Raw genomic sequence first — 15,596 nt, 5'->3', positions numbered from 1 at the left:
GGAGGAAAGGACAAGCTAGCTCTCTGGGGTCTCTTTCATAAGGGCACTAATCCTAATCATAAGGGCTCTGCCCTCATGACCTAACCACCTCCCAAAGGCCCCATCTCCTAATACTATCACCTTGGGTGTTAGGATTTCAACATATGATACTTGGGGTCACACATAGTTTCAGACCACAGCCACACTTATCACCTTCAAACATACCATATAACTTATTTTATCATGTATTTTAAAAGTCTATCTCTCTAACTAAAATGTAAGTTCTACAAGGGAAGGGATATTTTCTTCATTATTATACCCTAAGCACTTGTAGGTACTCCATAGTACTTGTTGAATTAATACATGAAAGGAAGAACAAAGATAATGATAGAGTAGAAAAGAGCAAAATAAAGTCTTAGGAGATGGAAAGCAGACTCAAGTGCCAACCGAAGCAAGATGAAGGAAACAATATCCAGACTGCCCTACAAAGGGGGACCTGATGAGATATAAGGCTTATCTGCTACATACAACCCTGGAAAGTCTCAAACTGGAAGGTCCAATTAAGGCACAAGGCTTGAAAGAGGGTATGGGGCAGAGCCTGGGTGGCTAAGTCGGTTGAGCCTCGGACTCTTGAGTTCAGCTCAGGTCATGATCTCACAGTCCAGAGATGCAGCCCCATATCACACTTCATGCTCAGCGTGGAGTTTGCTTGACTCTCTCCCTCTGTTCCTCCCACTGCTGCTCTCTCTCTAATAAATAAACAAAATCGTTTTAAAAAAGAGGGTGTGACTGAAAGTCTAGACACAAAACTGGTAAACACCCTCATCCTACCAAGAACATCCATCTTCCTGTAGCAAGAGACTGGAGATCTTTTTCTCAGGAGAAAATGAACCCACAAAAGCCCTGAATTTGGAGGTACCAGGCATTGTTGTAGTAACAGAGGGGTGGGAACAGGCAGATTCCATTAAGTCCGTAATCTGAATGGTGGAGATCCTACCCCTTTTCCTTGCCTTAATTCTAAAAGCCAGCAGCGAGGCAAGAAACTTCGAGATAACTCTCTCAAGAAACAAAATAGCTCCAGAGGAAGGATCTCCTTAGACAAACATATGGGGACACCCCAACATAATCACCAACAGTAAAGACAAGAATCAACAAACCCACTTATGCTGAACTACCATTCAGGTTTTTAAGACCTCACTCTTAAATAATAGTCAAGTATCATCAGCTCTTTGGTTAAAGTCTCCATTGTGAAAGACAATGACCAAAACAGGAAAAAATTCCTGAAGGAACAAACAATTCAAAGAACAGAAAACACACACACACACACACACACACACACACTACATTACTTAATTATATTACGAAAAAAAGTAGTTATAGAAAAGGATCAGAGAACAAGAAAAATCTTTTGAAAATTAAAGGTAGGATAATGGAAAACACTTCATTAAAGATGTTGGCTTTTATATTAAAAAAATTTAACAGAAAGGAAAACAAAAAGGCAGAGATAGAAAATAGGAGAAGAATGAGAAGCAGATTACTGGCTCAATCCATGATGTCCTAAATTCAAATAATAGGAGATATAAAGAAAATACAGAAAATGAAGTAAGAAATAATACAGGAAAAATTCCCACATCTGAAAGCATTAGCTTCCAGATTGACAAGTCCTAATTTGTACCCACCAGAATGAATGAGAAACAAAGGCCCACTAGGTCATGAAGTTTCAGAGATAAAGAGATTCCCTAAGAGCTTTTAGAGAAAAAGAGGAGAGAAATTACCTACAAAGGATCAGGAATTAAAGTAGCATTTAGACTCACACAACACTGGTGGCCAGATGACAAAACCGTATCTTCAAATTTATAAAAGCAAAGTATTCAAACCCAAATCTAGAAATCTAGAAAAAGTTTCAGTGAGATGTCAGGGAAGAAAAGACACTTATAGACATGAAAAGATTCTAAAACTTTACCTCCTAGGCACCCTTCCTCAGGAAGCTAATAGAGGTTGTATTGTGGAGGCCAAGAAAAACAAGGCTGTACCCACCTCGAGTCTAGCCCTGACAAAGTGCAGCCATCTTGATGTTCCAGATTATCACAAAATATTTCTTGGGTTCTGATCTACTCAGGTTAGCACTTTAAACAGTCTCTCTCTCCTTTAATGATTGATTTTAACCCCTGGATTCAGCTGCCTCTATCTTTCATAACTCCCCTACACATTCCTTAACTGATCAATGTTGACCCAAGTAAGTAGGGACAACTCTACACCCCTACTCAGCAGGAAGAAGTTACAGAAGATGAGACCTTCCACCTTCAACAACCTTAAAGATTTAAGGGTCAAAATTGTTCAGGGGAAATGTGGAGGCCGAGAAAATTAAGGCCATCCCACCTCAAGTTTAGCTGATGTGGGAAACAGAGGCAGAAGAAAATCATTAAAATTCCTCACCTACTGACAAGCCCTTGAAACAGACAGAGTGGCTCTCCCCTGGGGACTTAACTGCCCTCACCTTGAGGTTTTGCTAAGAACAATCCTAGCCTGACCGACCCCCTACTCCAACAGGTCCGACCAGAATCCTGTAAGTCTACTTTAACAATTCCTTTAGAAAACTTTATCTCTAAACCTCCAAGATAGTGTGGCGAATCATTCCCAAGTATATGGCCCACTGATATACATCTAAAGGGTCTCACAAGAAGATTTTTATTATTGGTAATAAATAACCTCTCTCCCAACAATAGCTAGCCCCTCAAGGTCCTGGAGACCTTGTTTCCGAAAGTCCTTAGAGACTTACACCATCCCTAATCCCCTTTGTCCTCACCTACCGCCAAGTCCACCCCTACTCTGCCTTTAAAAACTCTGACTGTAATCTGGTTCAGGGTCCAAGTCCCTACTCCGCTGTGTCAGGTATACTTGGGCCCAAGCTTATGCTTGTCAAATAAACCCTCATGTGATTGCATCGGTGTTTGGCTCCTTGGTAGTCTTTCGGATGCGAAAACTCGGGCACAACAGTATTCCAGCCAAATGGGGGTATAAACCAGAAAAAGGAAGACAGGAGAGCAGCAAAAGGAGTCCTGGGATAATAGCCATGCAGAAGGCCTCAGGAGCCTAGGATGGAAGATTCTAAGAAAAAGGTCTTTAGGGAAAAAACAACTCAAGTTGTTGAGCATATGGAGAATGCAGATGAATGTTTGACAGAACTTTTAGAGTACTTGGAAAAAATTAGCAATTAGGTTCTAGAAAACTAAACCAATGGAAAAATAGGGCAATTATCTATGCCAATAAAAAGTTCTAAAAATCCATCATACCAAACAGAAGCATGCGGCTATTAAAAAGGGGGGGGGAGTGCAGCAGTGCCTGGTTGGCTCAGTTGGTTAAGTGTCTGCCTTTGGCTCAGGTCATGATCCCTAAGTCCCAGGACTGAGCCTGGCATTGCGTTCCCTGTTCAGCAACAGGGCATCTGCTTCTCCCTCTCCCTTTGTCCCTTCCCCCACTCATGCTCTCTTTTTCTCACTCTCGCTCACTCTTTCTCTCAAATAAAAAAATAAAATCTTAAAAAAAAAAAAAAAAAAAGAAGCGCAGGGGCGCCTGGGTGGCTCAGTGGGGTAAGCCTCTAACTTCATTTCAGGTCATGATTTCAGGGTCCTGGGATAGAGCCCCGCATCGGGCTCTCTGCTCAGCAGGGAGCCTGCTTCCTCCTCTCTCTCTGCCTGCCTTTCTGCCTGCTGGTAAACTCTGTCAAACAAATTAATTAATTAAAAAAAAAGAAGTGCAATATTACAAGAAAAAAATCAGGTACAGGGACGCCTGGCTGGCTCACTCTACTCTTGATCTCAGGGTTATGAGTTCAAGCCCCACATCGGGTATAGAGATTACATAAAAATAAAACCTTAAAGGGACACCTGGGTGGCTCAGTCTGTTAAGCATCTGCCTTAGGCTCAGGTCAGGTCCCAGGGTCCTGAGATTGAGTCCCTCATGGATTTCCTTGCTCAGCAGGGAGCCTGCTTCTCCCTCTGCCTGCTGCTCCCTCCCCTTATTTGTGCTTTCTCGCTCTCTCTGACAAATAATCTAGAAGGAAAGGAAGGAGGGAAGGAAGAAATCCTTAAAGAATTTAAAAAAACCACAGGTGCAGAAGAGGGCCCACATTAAACTCTTTCAGCTAAGAAAAGCTTACTTTTTAAAAAAATAAGCAAAATCAAAACTTGTTACTTATAGAAGGAAGGAAGGAACAGGGCAGAAGGGACAGAGATGAAAGCTAGACCTCTATAGACCTTATTTTGTAGATCTGACTTTGGAAATATGTAAATATTTTACAAAGTTGTAAAATTAATCAAAATGAAAAAGAACTTAACCTCTAAAATGTGAAAATAAGCAAAATGAAAAAAGTTAAAAAAGAACCTGTGTATCAAGTATCAAGTTAGTGGCTTTTTTTTTTTTTAAAAAGACTGTATTTATTTAGAGAGAGAAACAGACAGTCTGAATAGGGGGAGGGCAGAAGGGGAGGGAGAGAATCTCAAGCAGACTCTGCACAGAGTGCAGAGTCCAACACGGGGCTTGATCCCAGGATGGGGCTTGATCCCAGGACCGTGAGATCATGACCTGAGCTGAAATCAAGAGTCGGATATTTGACTGCCTAAGCCACCCAGGCACCCCAAGTTAGTGACTTAACTACAAAAAAAGGTAGTATTTCAAGAGGCACAATAATGTGACAAAAAGAACTGGATAGGGCGCCCGGGTGGCTCAGTGGGTTAAAGCCTCTGCCTTCTGCTCAGGTCATGATCTCAGGGTCCTAGGATCGAGTCCCACATCGGGTTCTCTGCTCAGCTAGGAGCCTGCTTCCCCCTCTCTCTCTGCCTGCCTCTTTGCCTACTTGTGATCTCTGTCTGTCAAATAAATAAAGAATTGGGAGGGAGACAAACCATAAGTGACTCTTAATCTCACAAAACAAACTGAGGGTTGCTGGGGGGAGGGGGGTTGGGAGAAGGGGGTGGGATTATGGACATTGGGGAGGGTGTGTGCTTTGGTGAGTGCTGTGAAGTGTTTAAACCTGATGATTCACAGACCTGTACCCCTGGGGCTAAAAATATATGTTTATAAAAAATAAAAAAAAAAGAAAGAAAGAAAACCTTTAAAACAAAATCTTGAGCTCTTTTCAGTTATCACTTATTGGTAAGTAATATTGGTACTCACATTCTGAAATTGTTATATATATATGGAAATATATATCTATATATAGTAGGATAGAATAAATAATTATGTTAATGTCAGGACTCATATTTTCATTCTTAAGACAAAAGATAAAAATATAAAAATCAAAAGATTTCAGTAAAAGTTCTGTCATTCTAAATTTGATTTTAATATATCAAATGAACTAACATTTTCTCCCTAAAAAATATTCCCTGGCTCTGCCCACTAGAAGGCCTTAAAGTCTTACCAACCCAGTATAAGTAAGCACACCTAGCAACCATACTGTGCTTCCAAATACCATTTCCCACTAAGAGACAAGGATTCCTTGAAGAAATGGCTGATTCCCAGTCTCAAGCAGAAAAGACTAGATGTGCTAGAAATATCTTATCATTCCAGAACTACCAGGGCCATCCAAGGCTGAGACAACTTAAAGCAGTTCCAGTTGGCTAAAAATGGAACAATTTGTGTACCAAAAAATAATAGTAAATTCAGTGGACTAAAACATGTCAAGTATGTTAAAAATCCATGATTGCAGGGCACCTGGGTGGCTCAGTGGGTTAAGCGTCTGCCTTCAGCTCAGGTCATGATCCCAGGGTCCTGGGATTGAGCCCTTGGTCAGGCTCCCTGATCAGTGGGGAGGTTGCTTCTCCCTCTCCCTCTGCACTGCCTGCCCCCCGCAGTTTGTGCTCACTCTCTTCTCTGTCAAAGAAATAAAATCTTTTTTTTTAAAAAATCCATGATTTCATAATCATACTGAAACAATCAAATTTAACTGAACATCTTCTGAAGAAGGTGAAAGAACCTAGGATTTAGGGGCACCTGGGTGGCTCAGTGGGTTAAGCCTCTGCCTTCGGCTTAGGTCATGATCCCAGGGTCCTGGGATTGAGCCCCACATCAGGCTCTCTGCTCAGCGGGGAGCCTGCTTCCCCCTCTCTGTCTGTCTCTCTGCCTACTTGTGATCTGTCAAATAAATAAATAAAATCTTTTTTTAAAAAAGAGAACCTAGGATTTACCCTGTCTTGATTGTATCAGTACATCAAAGTAACCAAACAGCTGATAAGGAAAAGTCATTTTTAGAAGAATTCTAACTAATAAATGAAGACATGATAGTCAATGATCACCAATGACTCAAAACTATTAGGTGAAAATCTGATAGGAAATTTTTTAATGAGTGGATCAGGCTGATGACACTGAATTGATGATTCAATTTTAACATCACTGAAAGAGAGCCCATCAGACATATATGTATTAAAAAATTTTCTCACCTCAAGTTAAATCTGAATCTAACGATGTAGATCTACCAGTTTATAGGAAATAGAGAGGACAGAGGAAAAACATTAAATGACATCATGAGAATTCAGTGAGCAAAATCCAGAACAAGAATTTCCACAGGAAAACCAACCAGTTTCTTCAAAAAATAAATTGCAAGGACAAAAAAATTAAGAGGGAAGGGTACTTACAAATTAAAAGAGAATGAAGAGACATGTTAGTAAAATGCAATGTGTATGCCTTCTTTGAATCCTGATTTGAATAAACCACCTATAAAACTCCAACTATTTATGTGATACATCAGTGTCGAACCTAAACATTTACTGGATATTTGATGATATTATGGGATAAATTTTTATTTCTGGATGTAATAATGGTATGAAGTTATCTTTATTTATATTTTTTTAAAGATTTTATTTATTTATCTGACAGAGAGACAGAGAGCACAACTAGGCAGAGTGGCAGGCAGAGGGAGAGGGAGAAGCAGACTCTCCACCGAGCCAGGAGCCCGTTGCAGGGGATCATGACCTAAGCTGAAGGCAGCCACTTAACTGACTGAGCCACCCAGGAGTCCATTTTTATTTATTTATTTAAAGATTTTATTTATTTATTTGACACAGAGAGAGAGATAGAGACAGACACAGAGATAACACAAGCAGGGGGAGCAGCAGAGGGAGAGGGAGAAGCAGGTGTCCACTTAGCAGGGAGCCTGATGCCGGACTCCATCCCAGGACCCTGAGATCATGACCTGAGCCAAAGGCAGATGCTTAACAACTGAGCCACTCAGGTGCCCATGAAGTTATGTTTAAAAAATTAAGTGGGAATGCAAGCTGGTGCAGCCACTTTGGAAAACACTGTGGAGATACCTTAAGAAATTAAAAATCAAGCTACCCAGGATGCCTGGGTGACTCAATCTGTTAAGCAACTGCCTTTGGCTCAGGTCATGATCCCAGTATCCTGGGATTGAGTCCCACATTGGGCTCCTTGCTCAGCAGGGAGCCTACTTCTCCCTCTCCCTCTGCCCTAGCTCATGTGCACTCACTCTCTTTCTCTCTCTCTGTCAAATAAATAAATAAATAAGTAAAATCTTTAAAAAAAAAAATAGAGCTACCCTATGACCCTGCAATTGCACAACTGGGTATTTACCCCAAAGATACAGATGTAGTGAAAAGAAGGGCCATCTGTACCCCAATGTTCATAGCAACAATGGCCACAGTCGTCAAACTATGGAAAGAACCAAGATGCCCTTCAACAGAGGAATGGATAAAGAAGATATGGTCCATATATACAATGGAATATTATGCCTCCTTCAGAAAGGATGAACACCCAACTTTTGTATCAACATGGACGGGACTGGAGGAGATTATGCTGAGTGAAATAAGTCAAACAGAGAGAGTCAATTATCATATGGTTTCACTTATTTGTGGAGCATAACAAATAGAATGGAAAACATGGATAGTTAGAGAGGAGAAGTGATTTGGGGGAAATCAGAGGGGGAGATGAACCATGAGAGACTTTGGACTCTGAGAAACAAACTGAGGGTTTTGGAGGGGAGGGTGTCGGTGGTTGAGTGAGCCTGGTAGTAGGTATTAAAGAGGGCACGTAAAAAAAAAAAAAAAAGGCACGTATTGCATGTAGCACTGGGTGTGGTACATAAACAATGAATCTTGGAACACTGAAAAAAAATTAAATTAAAAAATATTAAGTTCGTTCTTTTAGAACTCACACTGAAGTATTCACATTTTATATGATATATAATATCTGGAATTTACCTCAAGCTAATCCAAATGGTTTGGTAGAATGTGGGATGGGTGAGAGTATAGATAAAATTAAGACTGGACACATACTGATAGTTGTTGAACCTTGGGAATGGGTATATGGAGTTCATTACACCATTCTCTACTTTTATATGTTTGCAATTTTTCACAATATTAAATGAAAGGAAAATTTTTACAATGAAGGAAAACAAAATCTTAGTACATGTACTTGGCTCAGGAATGAATCTATGACAATCTACGTGGTCATAACAATAGAAACAATAAATATTAATTTAGCCAAGAATTGTGCTATAAATATCGAAGAAGGGCACTTCAGGAAGAGAAACAAAGTAAGGGAGAGAAATTCTTATATCCCATAACTGGAAGTCAACAAATAATAATATGTAACTTGGATAAAGCAAAACACATCAGAATAATGTACTACTTAGAAATAAGAACAACAGGGCTCCTGGGTGGCTCAGTGGATTAAAGCCTCTGCCTTCAGCTTAGGTCATGATCCCAGGGTCCTGAGATCAAGCTCCACATCGGGCTCTCTGCTCAGCAGCGAGCTTGCTTCTCCCCTCTCACTCTGACTGCCTCTTTGCCTACTTGTGATCTCTCTCTGCCAAATAAATAAATAAAATCTTTAAAAAAAAAAAAGAAAAAAGAAATAAGAACAACAGAAGAAGTACCTAAAATAAATGCTGTGGTTTCTGGAAAGCAAGACTCAAGAGCAAGGAAGGGTAGGACAGAGGAGCATCACTTTTCCTTACTAACCTATTACTATTTGACTTTTTTATTTTATTTATTTGACAGAGAGAGAGAGAGGCAGGCAGAGGGAGAGAGGAAGTTGGCTCCCCACTGAGCAGAGAGCCCTATGTGGGACTCCATCCCACGACCCCGGGATCATGACCTGAGCCAAAGGCAAATGCCTAACCGACTGAGCACCCAGGCGCCCCTACTATTTGACTTTTAAAATTATGTACTTGTATTTCCTTGATAGCATTTTATTTATAAACTGCTTCTTAGGTCTTGGAGCTCTGGCTATCAGCTCCTATAAAATTTGTATTTTGACTCAAGACTCAACAAGAGATACTGAAACCTCAAATCAGGGCAAACTGGGGTTATCCTGTCATCATAATGGAATGCAATGTCACTACCAGGCACGAGGAAAGAGAGATCAAGGTATTTAAAAAATGAAAACAACCTAGGGCTATTCATATGGTATTATTTTTATTCCAGTGGACATCTGGCCTATATTTGAGTACCTACTAGATTGGTTCTTAGATCCCAGTGCAAATTTTGCAGGGAAAGGGAATCCCTCTGGATAGATGTGGAGGGTAAACAATTTGCCTCACAGAAGCTGGAAGGGCTAGCAACTGGGACAAATATTGCAAAGAGGTATCCATTCACCAAACATTTGATGAGCACCCACTATATGTAGGAATCTATGCTAAGTGCTGGGCTACAAAATTAAATAATACACAGTGGCTACCTCTGCAGTCTTGTGTGGGAAGCACTGACACACAACAATGCAATCTGATGTAACAAATGCAACAATAGGAGATAAGCAACGGGAGATTAGATGAGGGTACAGAAAAGGGGGAGCCCTAATCAGACTGAGGAGTCAGATCAGGTTTTCTACAGGATCTAATGCTTTAAATGAATCTTTGAACATAAGCAGAAGCCAAGGGGAGAAGACTGAGGGCACCGTGGAGAAAGGACAGGTTCAGGCAGGAGTGAGATAGCTCAGCAGGGTAACTTGAGTTCCACACGAATGGAGAGATGAAAGCAGATGAGGATGTGGCAGAAGATGAAGCTAGGGAGCTTCTCATGAAGATCTGTCAGTGCAAAGACAACAAATTTAAGCTTTATTCTAAAAGCTATTTGGTAACTACTGACGAATTTTAAGCAACATTGTGGTATGATTTTATCGGCATTTTAAGGACACCTCCGGCTGCATTGTAGAGAATAAACCAAGGTAAGGGGCTGGAACTAGTGAGACCTCTGTAGTTTGTTGTAGTAGTTTAAGCAAGAGAAGATGGTAGCTTCGAATTGAGTGGTAGTGGTGGTAACGGTGGTGGGAATAGAAGAGGATGGAGTCAAGGTATTTTTAGAAAGGAAAAATGAGGGGACTTTGAGACTGATTAGATATGGCTGGAGGAGGAAGGTGAGGATTAAGACAGAGGAGTCTAGGATGACGTGTTTCTAGTACATGGTACTACCATTTCCTAAGGTGAGAAAAAAAGAAGCAGATTCTCAAAGAGGATAAATTTGGTTTAGGGCAGTATTTCTCAACTAGAGGCAACTTTTTCCCCCAAGAGTCATCTGGAGATATTTCTGGTTGTCACAACTAATGACATCTAATGGGTAGAGGCCAGGGATGCTGCTGAAATCCTATAATGCACCTAACAGCTCCACGCAACAAAAAATGATCCAACCCAAAATGTCAATAGGGCGGAAGTGGAGAAACCATGATCTAGGGCAATGCTGATTTGAATGTGTAGGCCAGTTAAGTAAGGAAGTTTGAGAGACTTTTAGAAATGCACCTCCCAAAGTTCAAGAGGGAACCAGAATGCAAATATAAGTTTATCGATTTGTAGATGGTCATTCCACCTACAACTCTACTTGGGTACAATCTCCCATGAATGTTTTGAAAAGAAGGTTAAGGACAGAGTCCTGGGGGGGCTACCAATGCTTATAGTAGGAAAGGAGAGGGGGAAAAGATGACATGGGAAAGACTAAGAAGTGGCCAGCAAGACAGGAGGAAAACCTTCAGAGAAAGAAATCAAAGAAAGAAAATGTTTCAAGGAGAGAAGAAAGATAAATTAGTGTCAAAGGCAGAGAAAAGTTGAGTGAGTTAGGGAAAGTTTCCACTGGAGTTGGCAACAAAGAGGTCACTGATGACTTTAACAAGATCAGTCTCTATGGGGTATTAAGGGCGGAAGAACCATGAGATTTTTTTTATAATATTTATTTATTTGACGAGAGAGAGACAGCAAGAGAGGGAACAGAAGCAGGGGGGTTGGAGAGGGAGCGAAGGCCTCCCACCAAGCAGGGAGCCCAAAGCAGGGTTCGATCCCAGAACCCTGAGATCACGACCTGAGCTGAAGGCAGATAAGAACAGAGCCAATATGGGTCATAGGGAAGGAGGTACAGAAACAGGAGAAAGAGGGTACATAATGAAGGAGCAAGGATCTAATGGAGGGGGGAGATGAGTCCAAAGTGGTGTTTCAAGGAAGGATAGACAGACTTAGGGAAAGGCCAACCCACCTCTTTCACTGAAATAGGAGAAAAAGAGGGATAAGATTTCAGTAAAATTGGTAGATGTTAGAAGAAGCTAAGAGAGCTTTCATGTGATACCCTTAACTTTTCAGGGAAGAATGAGGTACAATCATCTGCTAAGGGCAAGAGCAGAAGTGAAGGGGAGGGAATTGAGGAGAGGTAAGGGTTTCACTGAAGAGAATAGGAGAAGAAATTTGATGAGGCCCATATAGAAAGACTTCTGGAGAGCAATTCTAAAAGGAAGCTGCATCCTAGCAGCAAAATCTTGGAGGTCAAGATGTGTCTTATTAGAAGGCACCACCCAAGTGTCAGGAATTTAAATCACTAGGAGGGTGGGTGCTGGTAAGAACCAATAGGGAACAAGAGTGTCAGCTGGGGAGTGCTGCTCAGTCCTCATGAGCAAGGCTTTTGACTTGTTTTTTTAAGTTCCACAGGGGCAGGTACCATGCCTATGTGAGCAATTGGATCCCCAGCACCTGGCAGAGTGCCAAATGCATAACAGGCTCTCAATAAATAGTAGGTGCATGAAAAGGGAGGATATAAAAATGTCTTAGAGGCCAACCTCACCATGTAAATGCCTTACCACTTACATCTCCCATGATATTTCTCAGTTCTGCTCTGCCAAAAACAGTAGCCTTCCAAATATTTCAGACACTTGTCACCTATTAGAATGCCCTCACCCGTACCTCTTTTTCCTAATACTTCCTTCTTATTAAATTCCTTGGATGGGGCAGTTGGGTGGCTCAGTCGTTAATCGTCTGCCTTCAGCTCAGGTCATGATCCCAGGATCCTGGGATCGAGCCCCCACATCGGACTCCCTGCTCAGCAGGAAGCCTGCTTCTCCCTCTCCCACTCCCCCTGCTTGTACTCTCTTTCTCACTGTGTCTCCTTCTGCCAAATAAAATCTTTAAAAAAATTCCCTGGATGCCTGACATGTGCAGTAATGGATGAAGTTCTCTCTCCTGCTCGCCACCCTCCCTAAAATGAAACCCTAGCAATATTCTCTCTGTGTTATAAGGTTCACTTTCAGAAGACAGCCCCTCCTCCCCTGTAGCACCAGAGGCCGCTCTATTATTAAAATGTCAGGGACATTACTGTTACAGATTGCAATGCCTAGGGTTATCTTCAGCCAGCCCTTGTTTTTCATTACCTGTGCCACTTGACTGTGTTTCTCAGGGATGTTTTTCAGATGGTTAGACCGTACACAGACGATGCTTCTGTCTAAAGAAAGAAAACAAATTTGATTTATATGGTTTTCCTGATGAAAGATTATTTAGAAATATCTGGCCATTCAAATCCCCTCCTTCAGAGAGGCATATGCAGATTTAAGAAGTACCTAATTCAAGCTCAAGTTCATTTTTCAGAGAAAACCTGTTTCCTAGTCTAGCCATTACAAAACTGATTCTTAACAGAGCTAGTCTGCAATATTTTCTCTCTTGCCACAAATGCACAGTATGACAAGGTCTGCTTTCTGTTCAGATTTTAAGAGGGAAATAAAATGTAATGGGTTTTGTTTTTGTAACTGAATAATAGAACACTGATGTCATATACTCATTTAATGGAGCACATGATTGGGGGGGGGGGACAAGTGCCTGCCCTAATGAACTGTAGTTTAAGGCATATGGGTATTAAAAAGTGTGACTAATAAAAAAAAATAATGGTGTTTCAAGTGTATTTATTGAAAATGGGCAAATGGAAAGTTCAGGAATGGAATCTGGGAATGGGTATAGGGATTAAGTCTCGGAAATATGCCACTGTGAACTCCCTTACCACCACTCACCTCCTTTACCAGTTACTTTAAGGCATATTTATCACAGAAAGCTCTAGTTTTCAGGGATATGGAGATATGAAATAGAAAAGGCAACTCTCTAATAAAGAGGAGACTGCTCCCAGTACGGAAAAGGAGCATAAAATGATGATGAGGACAATGGTGAGTGAGCAGTGGCAACATTAACACTTACTAGGTGCTAACTGGGCTTCAGGCATATGACTTTTAGAGGAAGAAAGGGTGAAAGTTGTGATTCCCACTACTACGTGACAATGGCCACCCTCCAGAAGGCATTCAAAATTAACTTTGTGATCCCGTTCTACATCCATGACTTCATCCTTCTCCTTCAAGGCTGCCATGTTTTCCACTCCTCTCCACGCCCACTGATGCTGTTACCGCACCTTCCCTCTCCTCACAGCCCTTGGTTTGCTATTTCTACTAGTCATCGCCTTCAACTGACCTCTCCAAGTTCCCAGGTAGTACCCCACAGTCTTTGGGTTGCCATCTGGACCTCGGTTCACAGAGAAGGTGGACTTATTTCGGTAGCCATTGATGACAGGCTGAAGAAGGCAGGGCAGGAGAAGCACAACAGGACAAACAAAACCAAAGAGAACAGCAATAAAAGGAACGTGAGAATGTTCTCTGGATAAGGACAAATAAATGGTGCTTGTTCGGAAAGTGTGGTATTTGTGAAAGTGCATAGCTGAGGTCAGGACACTCCACAGACACTCCATAGTGGAAAAGAGTTTCAATCTTGCCGTGAAGCAGGGGTCAGCAAACTTTCTCAGTAAAAGCCAGATAACAAGTTATTTTAGGCTTTACAAGTCATATGGTCCTTATCACAACTACTTAACTATGCCATGCAGTGCAAAAGCAGCCCCAAACAATCCATAAACAAGCAAGTTCAGCTGTGTTCCAATAAAACTTTACAAAATAAAGCAGGGGTGGGGGGACAGATACAGCCTAAGAACCATAGTTTGCCAACCTCTGCCATAAATTAAGTTCTGACTCTTTGAGGCCTCATTAGGTTTCCAGTCTGAAATCTTTCTACAGAGGTAATACTGTAGTGGTTGAGACAATGAGCTTTGCATCAAACAGACCTGAGTGTGAGCTTCAGCTCTAGCACTTTCTAGATGTGTGTCCTTGGGCAAATTACTTAATCTCTTCGAACATCAACATCTTTATCTGTAAAACCATAGTGTCCACCCCTTAGGGTGCCTATAAACAGTCAGTGATAATGCATGCTAATCACTTAGCAGAGGGCCTCATCCCCAGAAAGTGCCCAGTAGGTACTAGCTGATATTATTAGCTATTAAGGGGACTTAGTAGATGAAGGATAGGGAAGTGATGGCTTACAGAGGGGATAATAGGATGGAGAAGACAAGAGAGCCCCTCAACTCTGGGTGCAGATGTTGTCACATTGACTCCATTGAGCTTCTGGAGGTAAGACTCCAGTCTCTGTAAAATTTTCTTCTGAGCTTCAAATTTAACCTGCAAAAGAATGTATGTAATGAAACAAAGAAACTTATGCAGTATCACCACAAATGGAAAACAAAGAGGAAAAGAGAAGGCTGTCCCACAGATGACTGGGTCATGGTCTTAGCAGATAAGGAACCCATAGTGATGGGACAGCAACAGACCTAAGAAGGTACTGGGAGAAAAGAGTGAGCTCTTGTGTAAGCTCTTCATTTTAACGGATCTTTCAAGATTGAACACCCAAGCTGTAGGTCAGTGCTGTGATAATAGAAATGTTTTATGCTGGTATTATGTGCTATATAATTTAGTAACCACTAGCCACATGTGGCTAATGAGCACTTTAGATGAGGCTCATGTGACTGAGGAACTGAATTTTTAATCTCATTTCTCTTTTTTAAAAGATTTTATTTATTTATTTTGACAGAGAGACACATAGGGAGAGAGGAAACAGAAGCCAGGGGAGTGGGGGAGGGAAAAACAGGCTTCCCGCCTAGCAGGGAGCCTAATGCAGGGCTCGATGTGGGGCTCGATTCCAGGATCCTAGAATGATGACCTGAGCTGAAGGCAAATGCTTAACAACTGAGCCACCCAGGCACCCCTTTAATCTTATTTAATTTTAGCTAACATATACAGTCAGTCACCTCTGCTGAAACAGGACATATGCATTTCTATGCTATGCTATGCAAAATCACATGAAGGAAATTACAGGGCATTAAGAATATACTTATCTTGATGAGCACTAATATACAGAATTATTGAATCACTATACTGTACACTGGAAACTAATTTAATGCTATATGCTAACTATACTGGAATTAAAATTTTAAAAAAATCAAAGAGCTCATGGGAAAAATGGGGTTAGGCACACACATTCGACAACTTTATCAGTA

The 15,596-nt window shown here is 41.3% G+C and overlaps 1 protein-coding gene across 4 annotated transcripts in view; it reads right to left on the bottom strand.

Moving 5' to 3' along the window:
* The window catches only part of TRMT2B (tRNA methyltransferase 2 homolog B), a 55,274-nt gene that overhangs the window by 27,477 nt on the left and 12,201 nt on the right, over positions 1–15,596 (bottom strand). For 3 of the 4 annotated variants that reach the window (XM_059385160.1, XM_059385157.1, XM_059385159.1), the window contains exons 6-8: positions 14,587–14,721; positions 13,691–13,790; positions 12,613–12,683 (exon numbers count right to left, since the gene is read on the bottom strand). In XM_059385160.1, coding sequence (XP_059241143.1) covers positions 12,613–12,683; positions 13,691–13,790; positions 14,587–14,721 — 306 coding nt within the window. The remainder of the gene's footprint in view (positions 1–12,612; positions 12,684–13,690; positions 13,791–14,586; positions 14,722–15,596) is intronic. The other variant, XM_059385158.1, reaches the window with a different exon arrangement.

This window comes from Mustela nigripes, chromosome X, assembly GCF_022355385.1.
Source record: "Mustela nigripes isolate SB6536 chromosome X, MUSNIG.SB6536, whole genome shotgun sequence".
Lineage (NCBI taxonomy): Eukaryota > Metazoa > Chordata > Mammalia > Carnivora > Mustelidae > Mustela > Mustela nigripes.
Note: the sequence above shows the minus strand (reverse complement) of the source record. Positions and strands in the feature narration are given on the sequence as shown.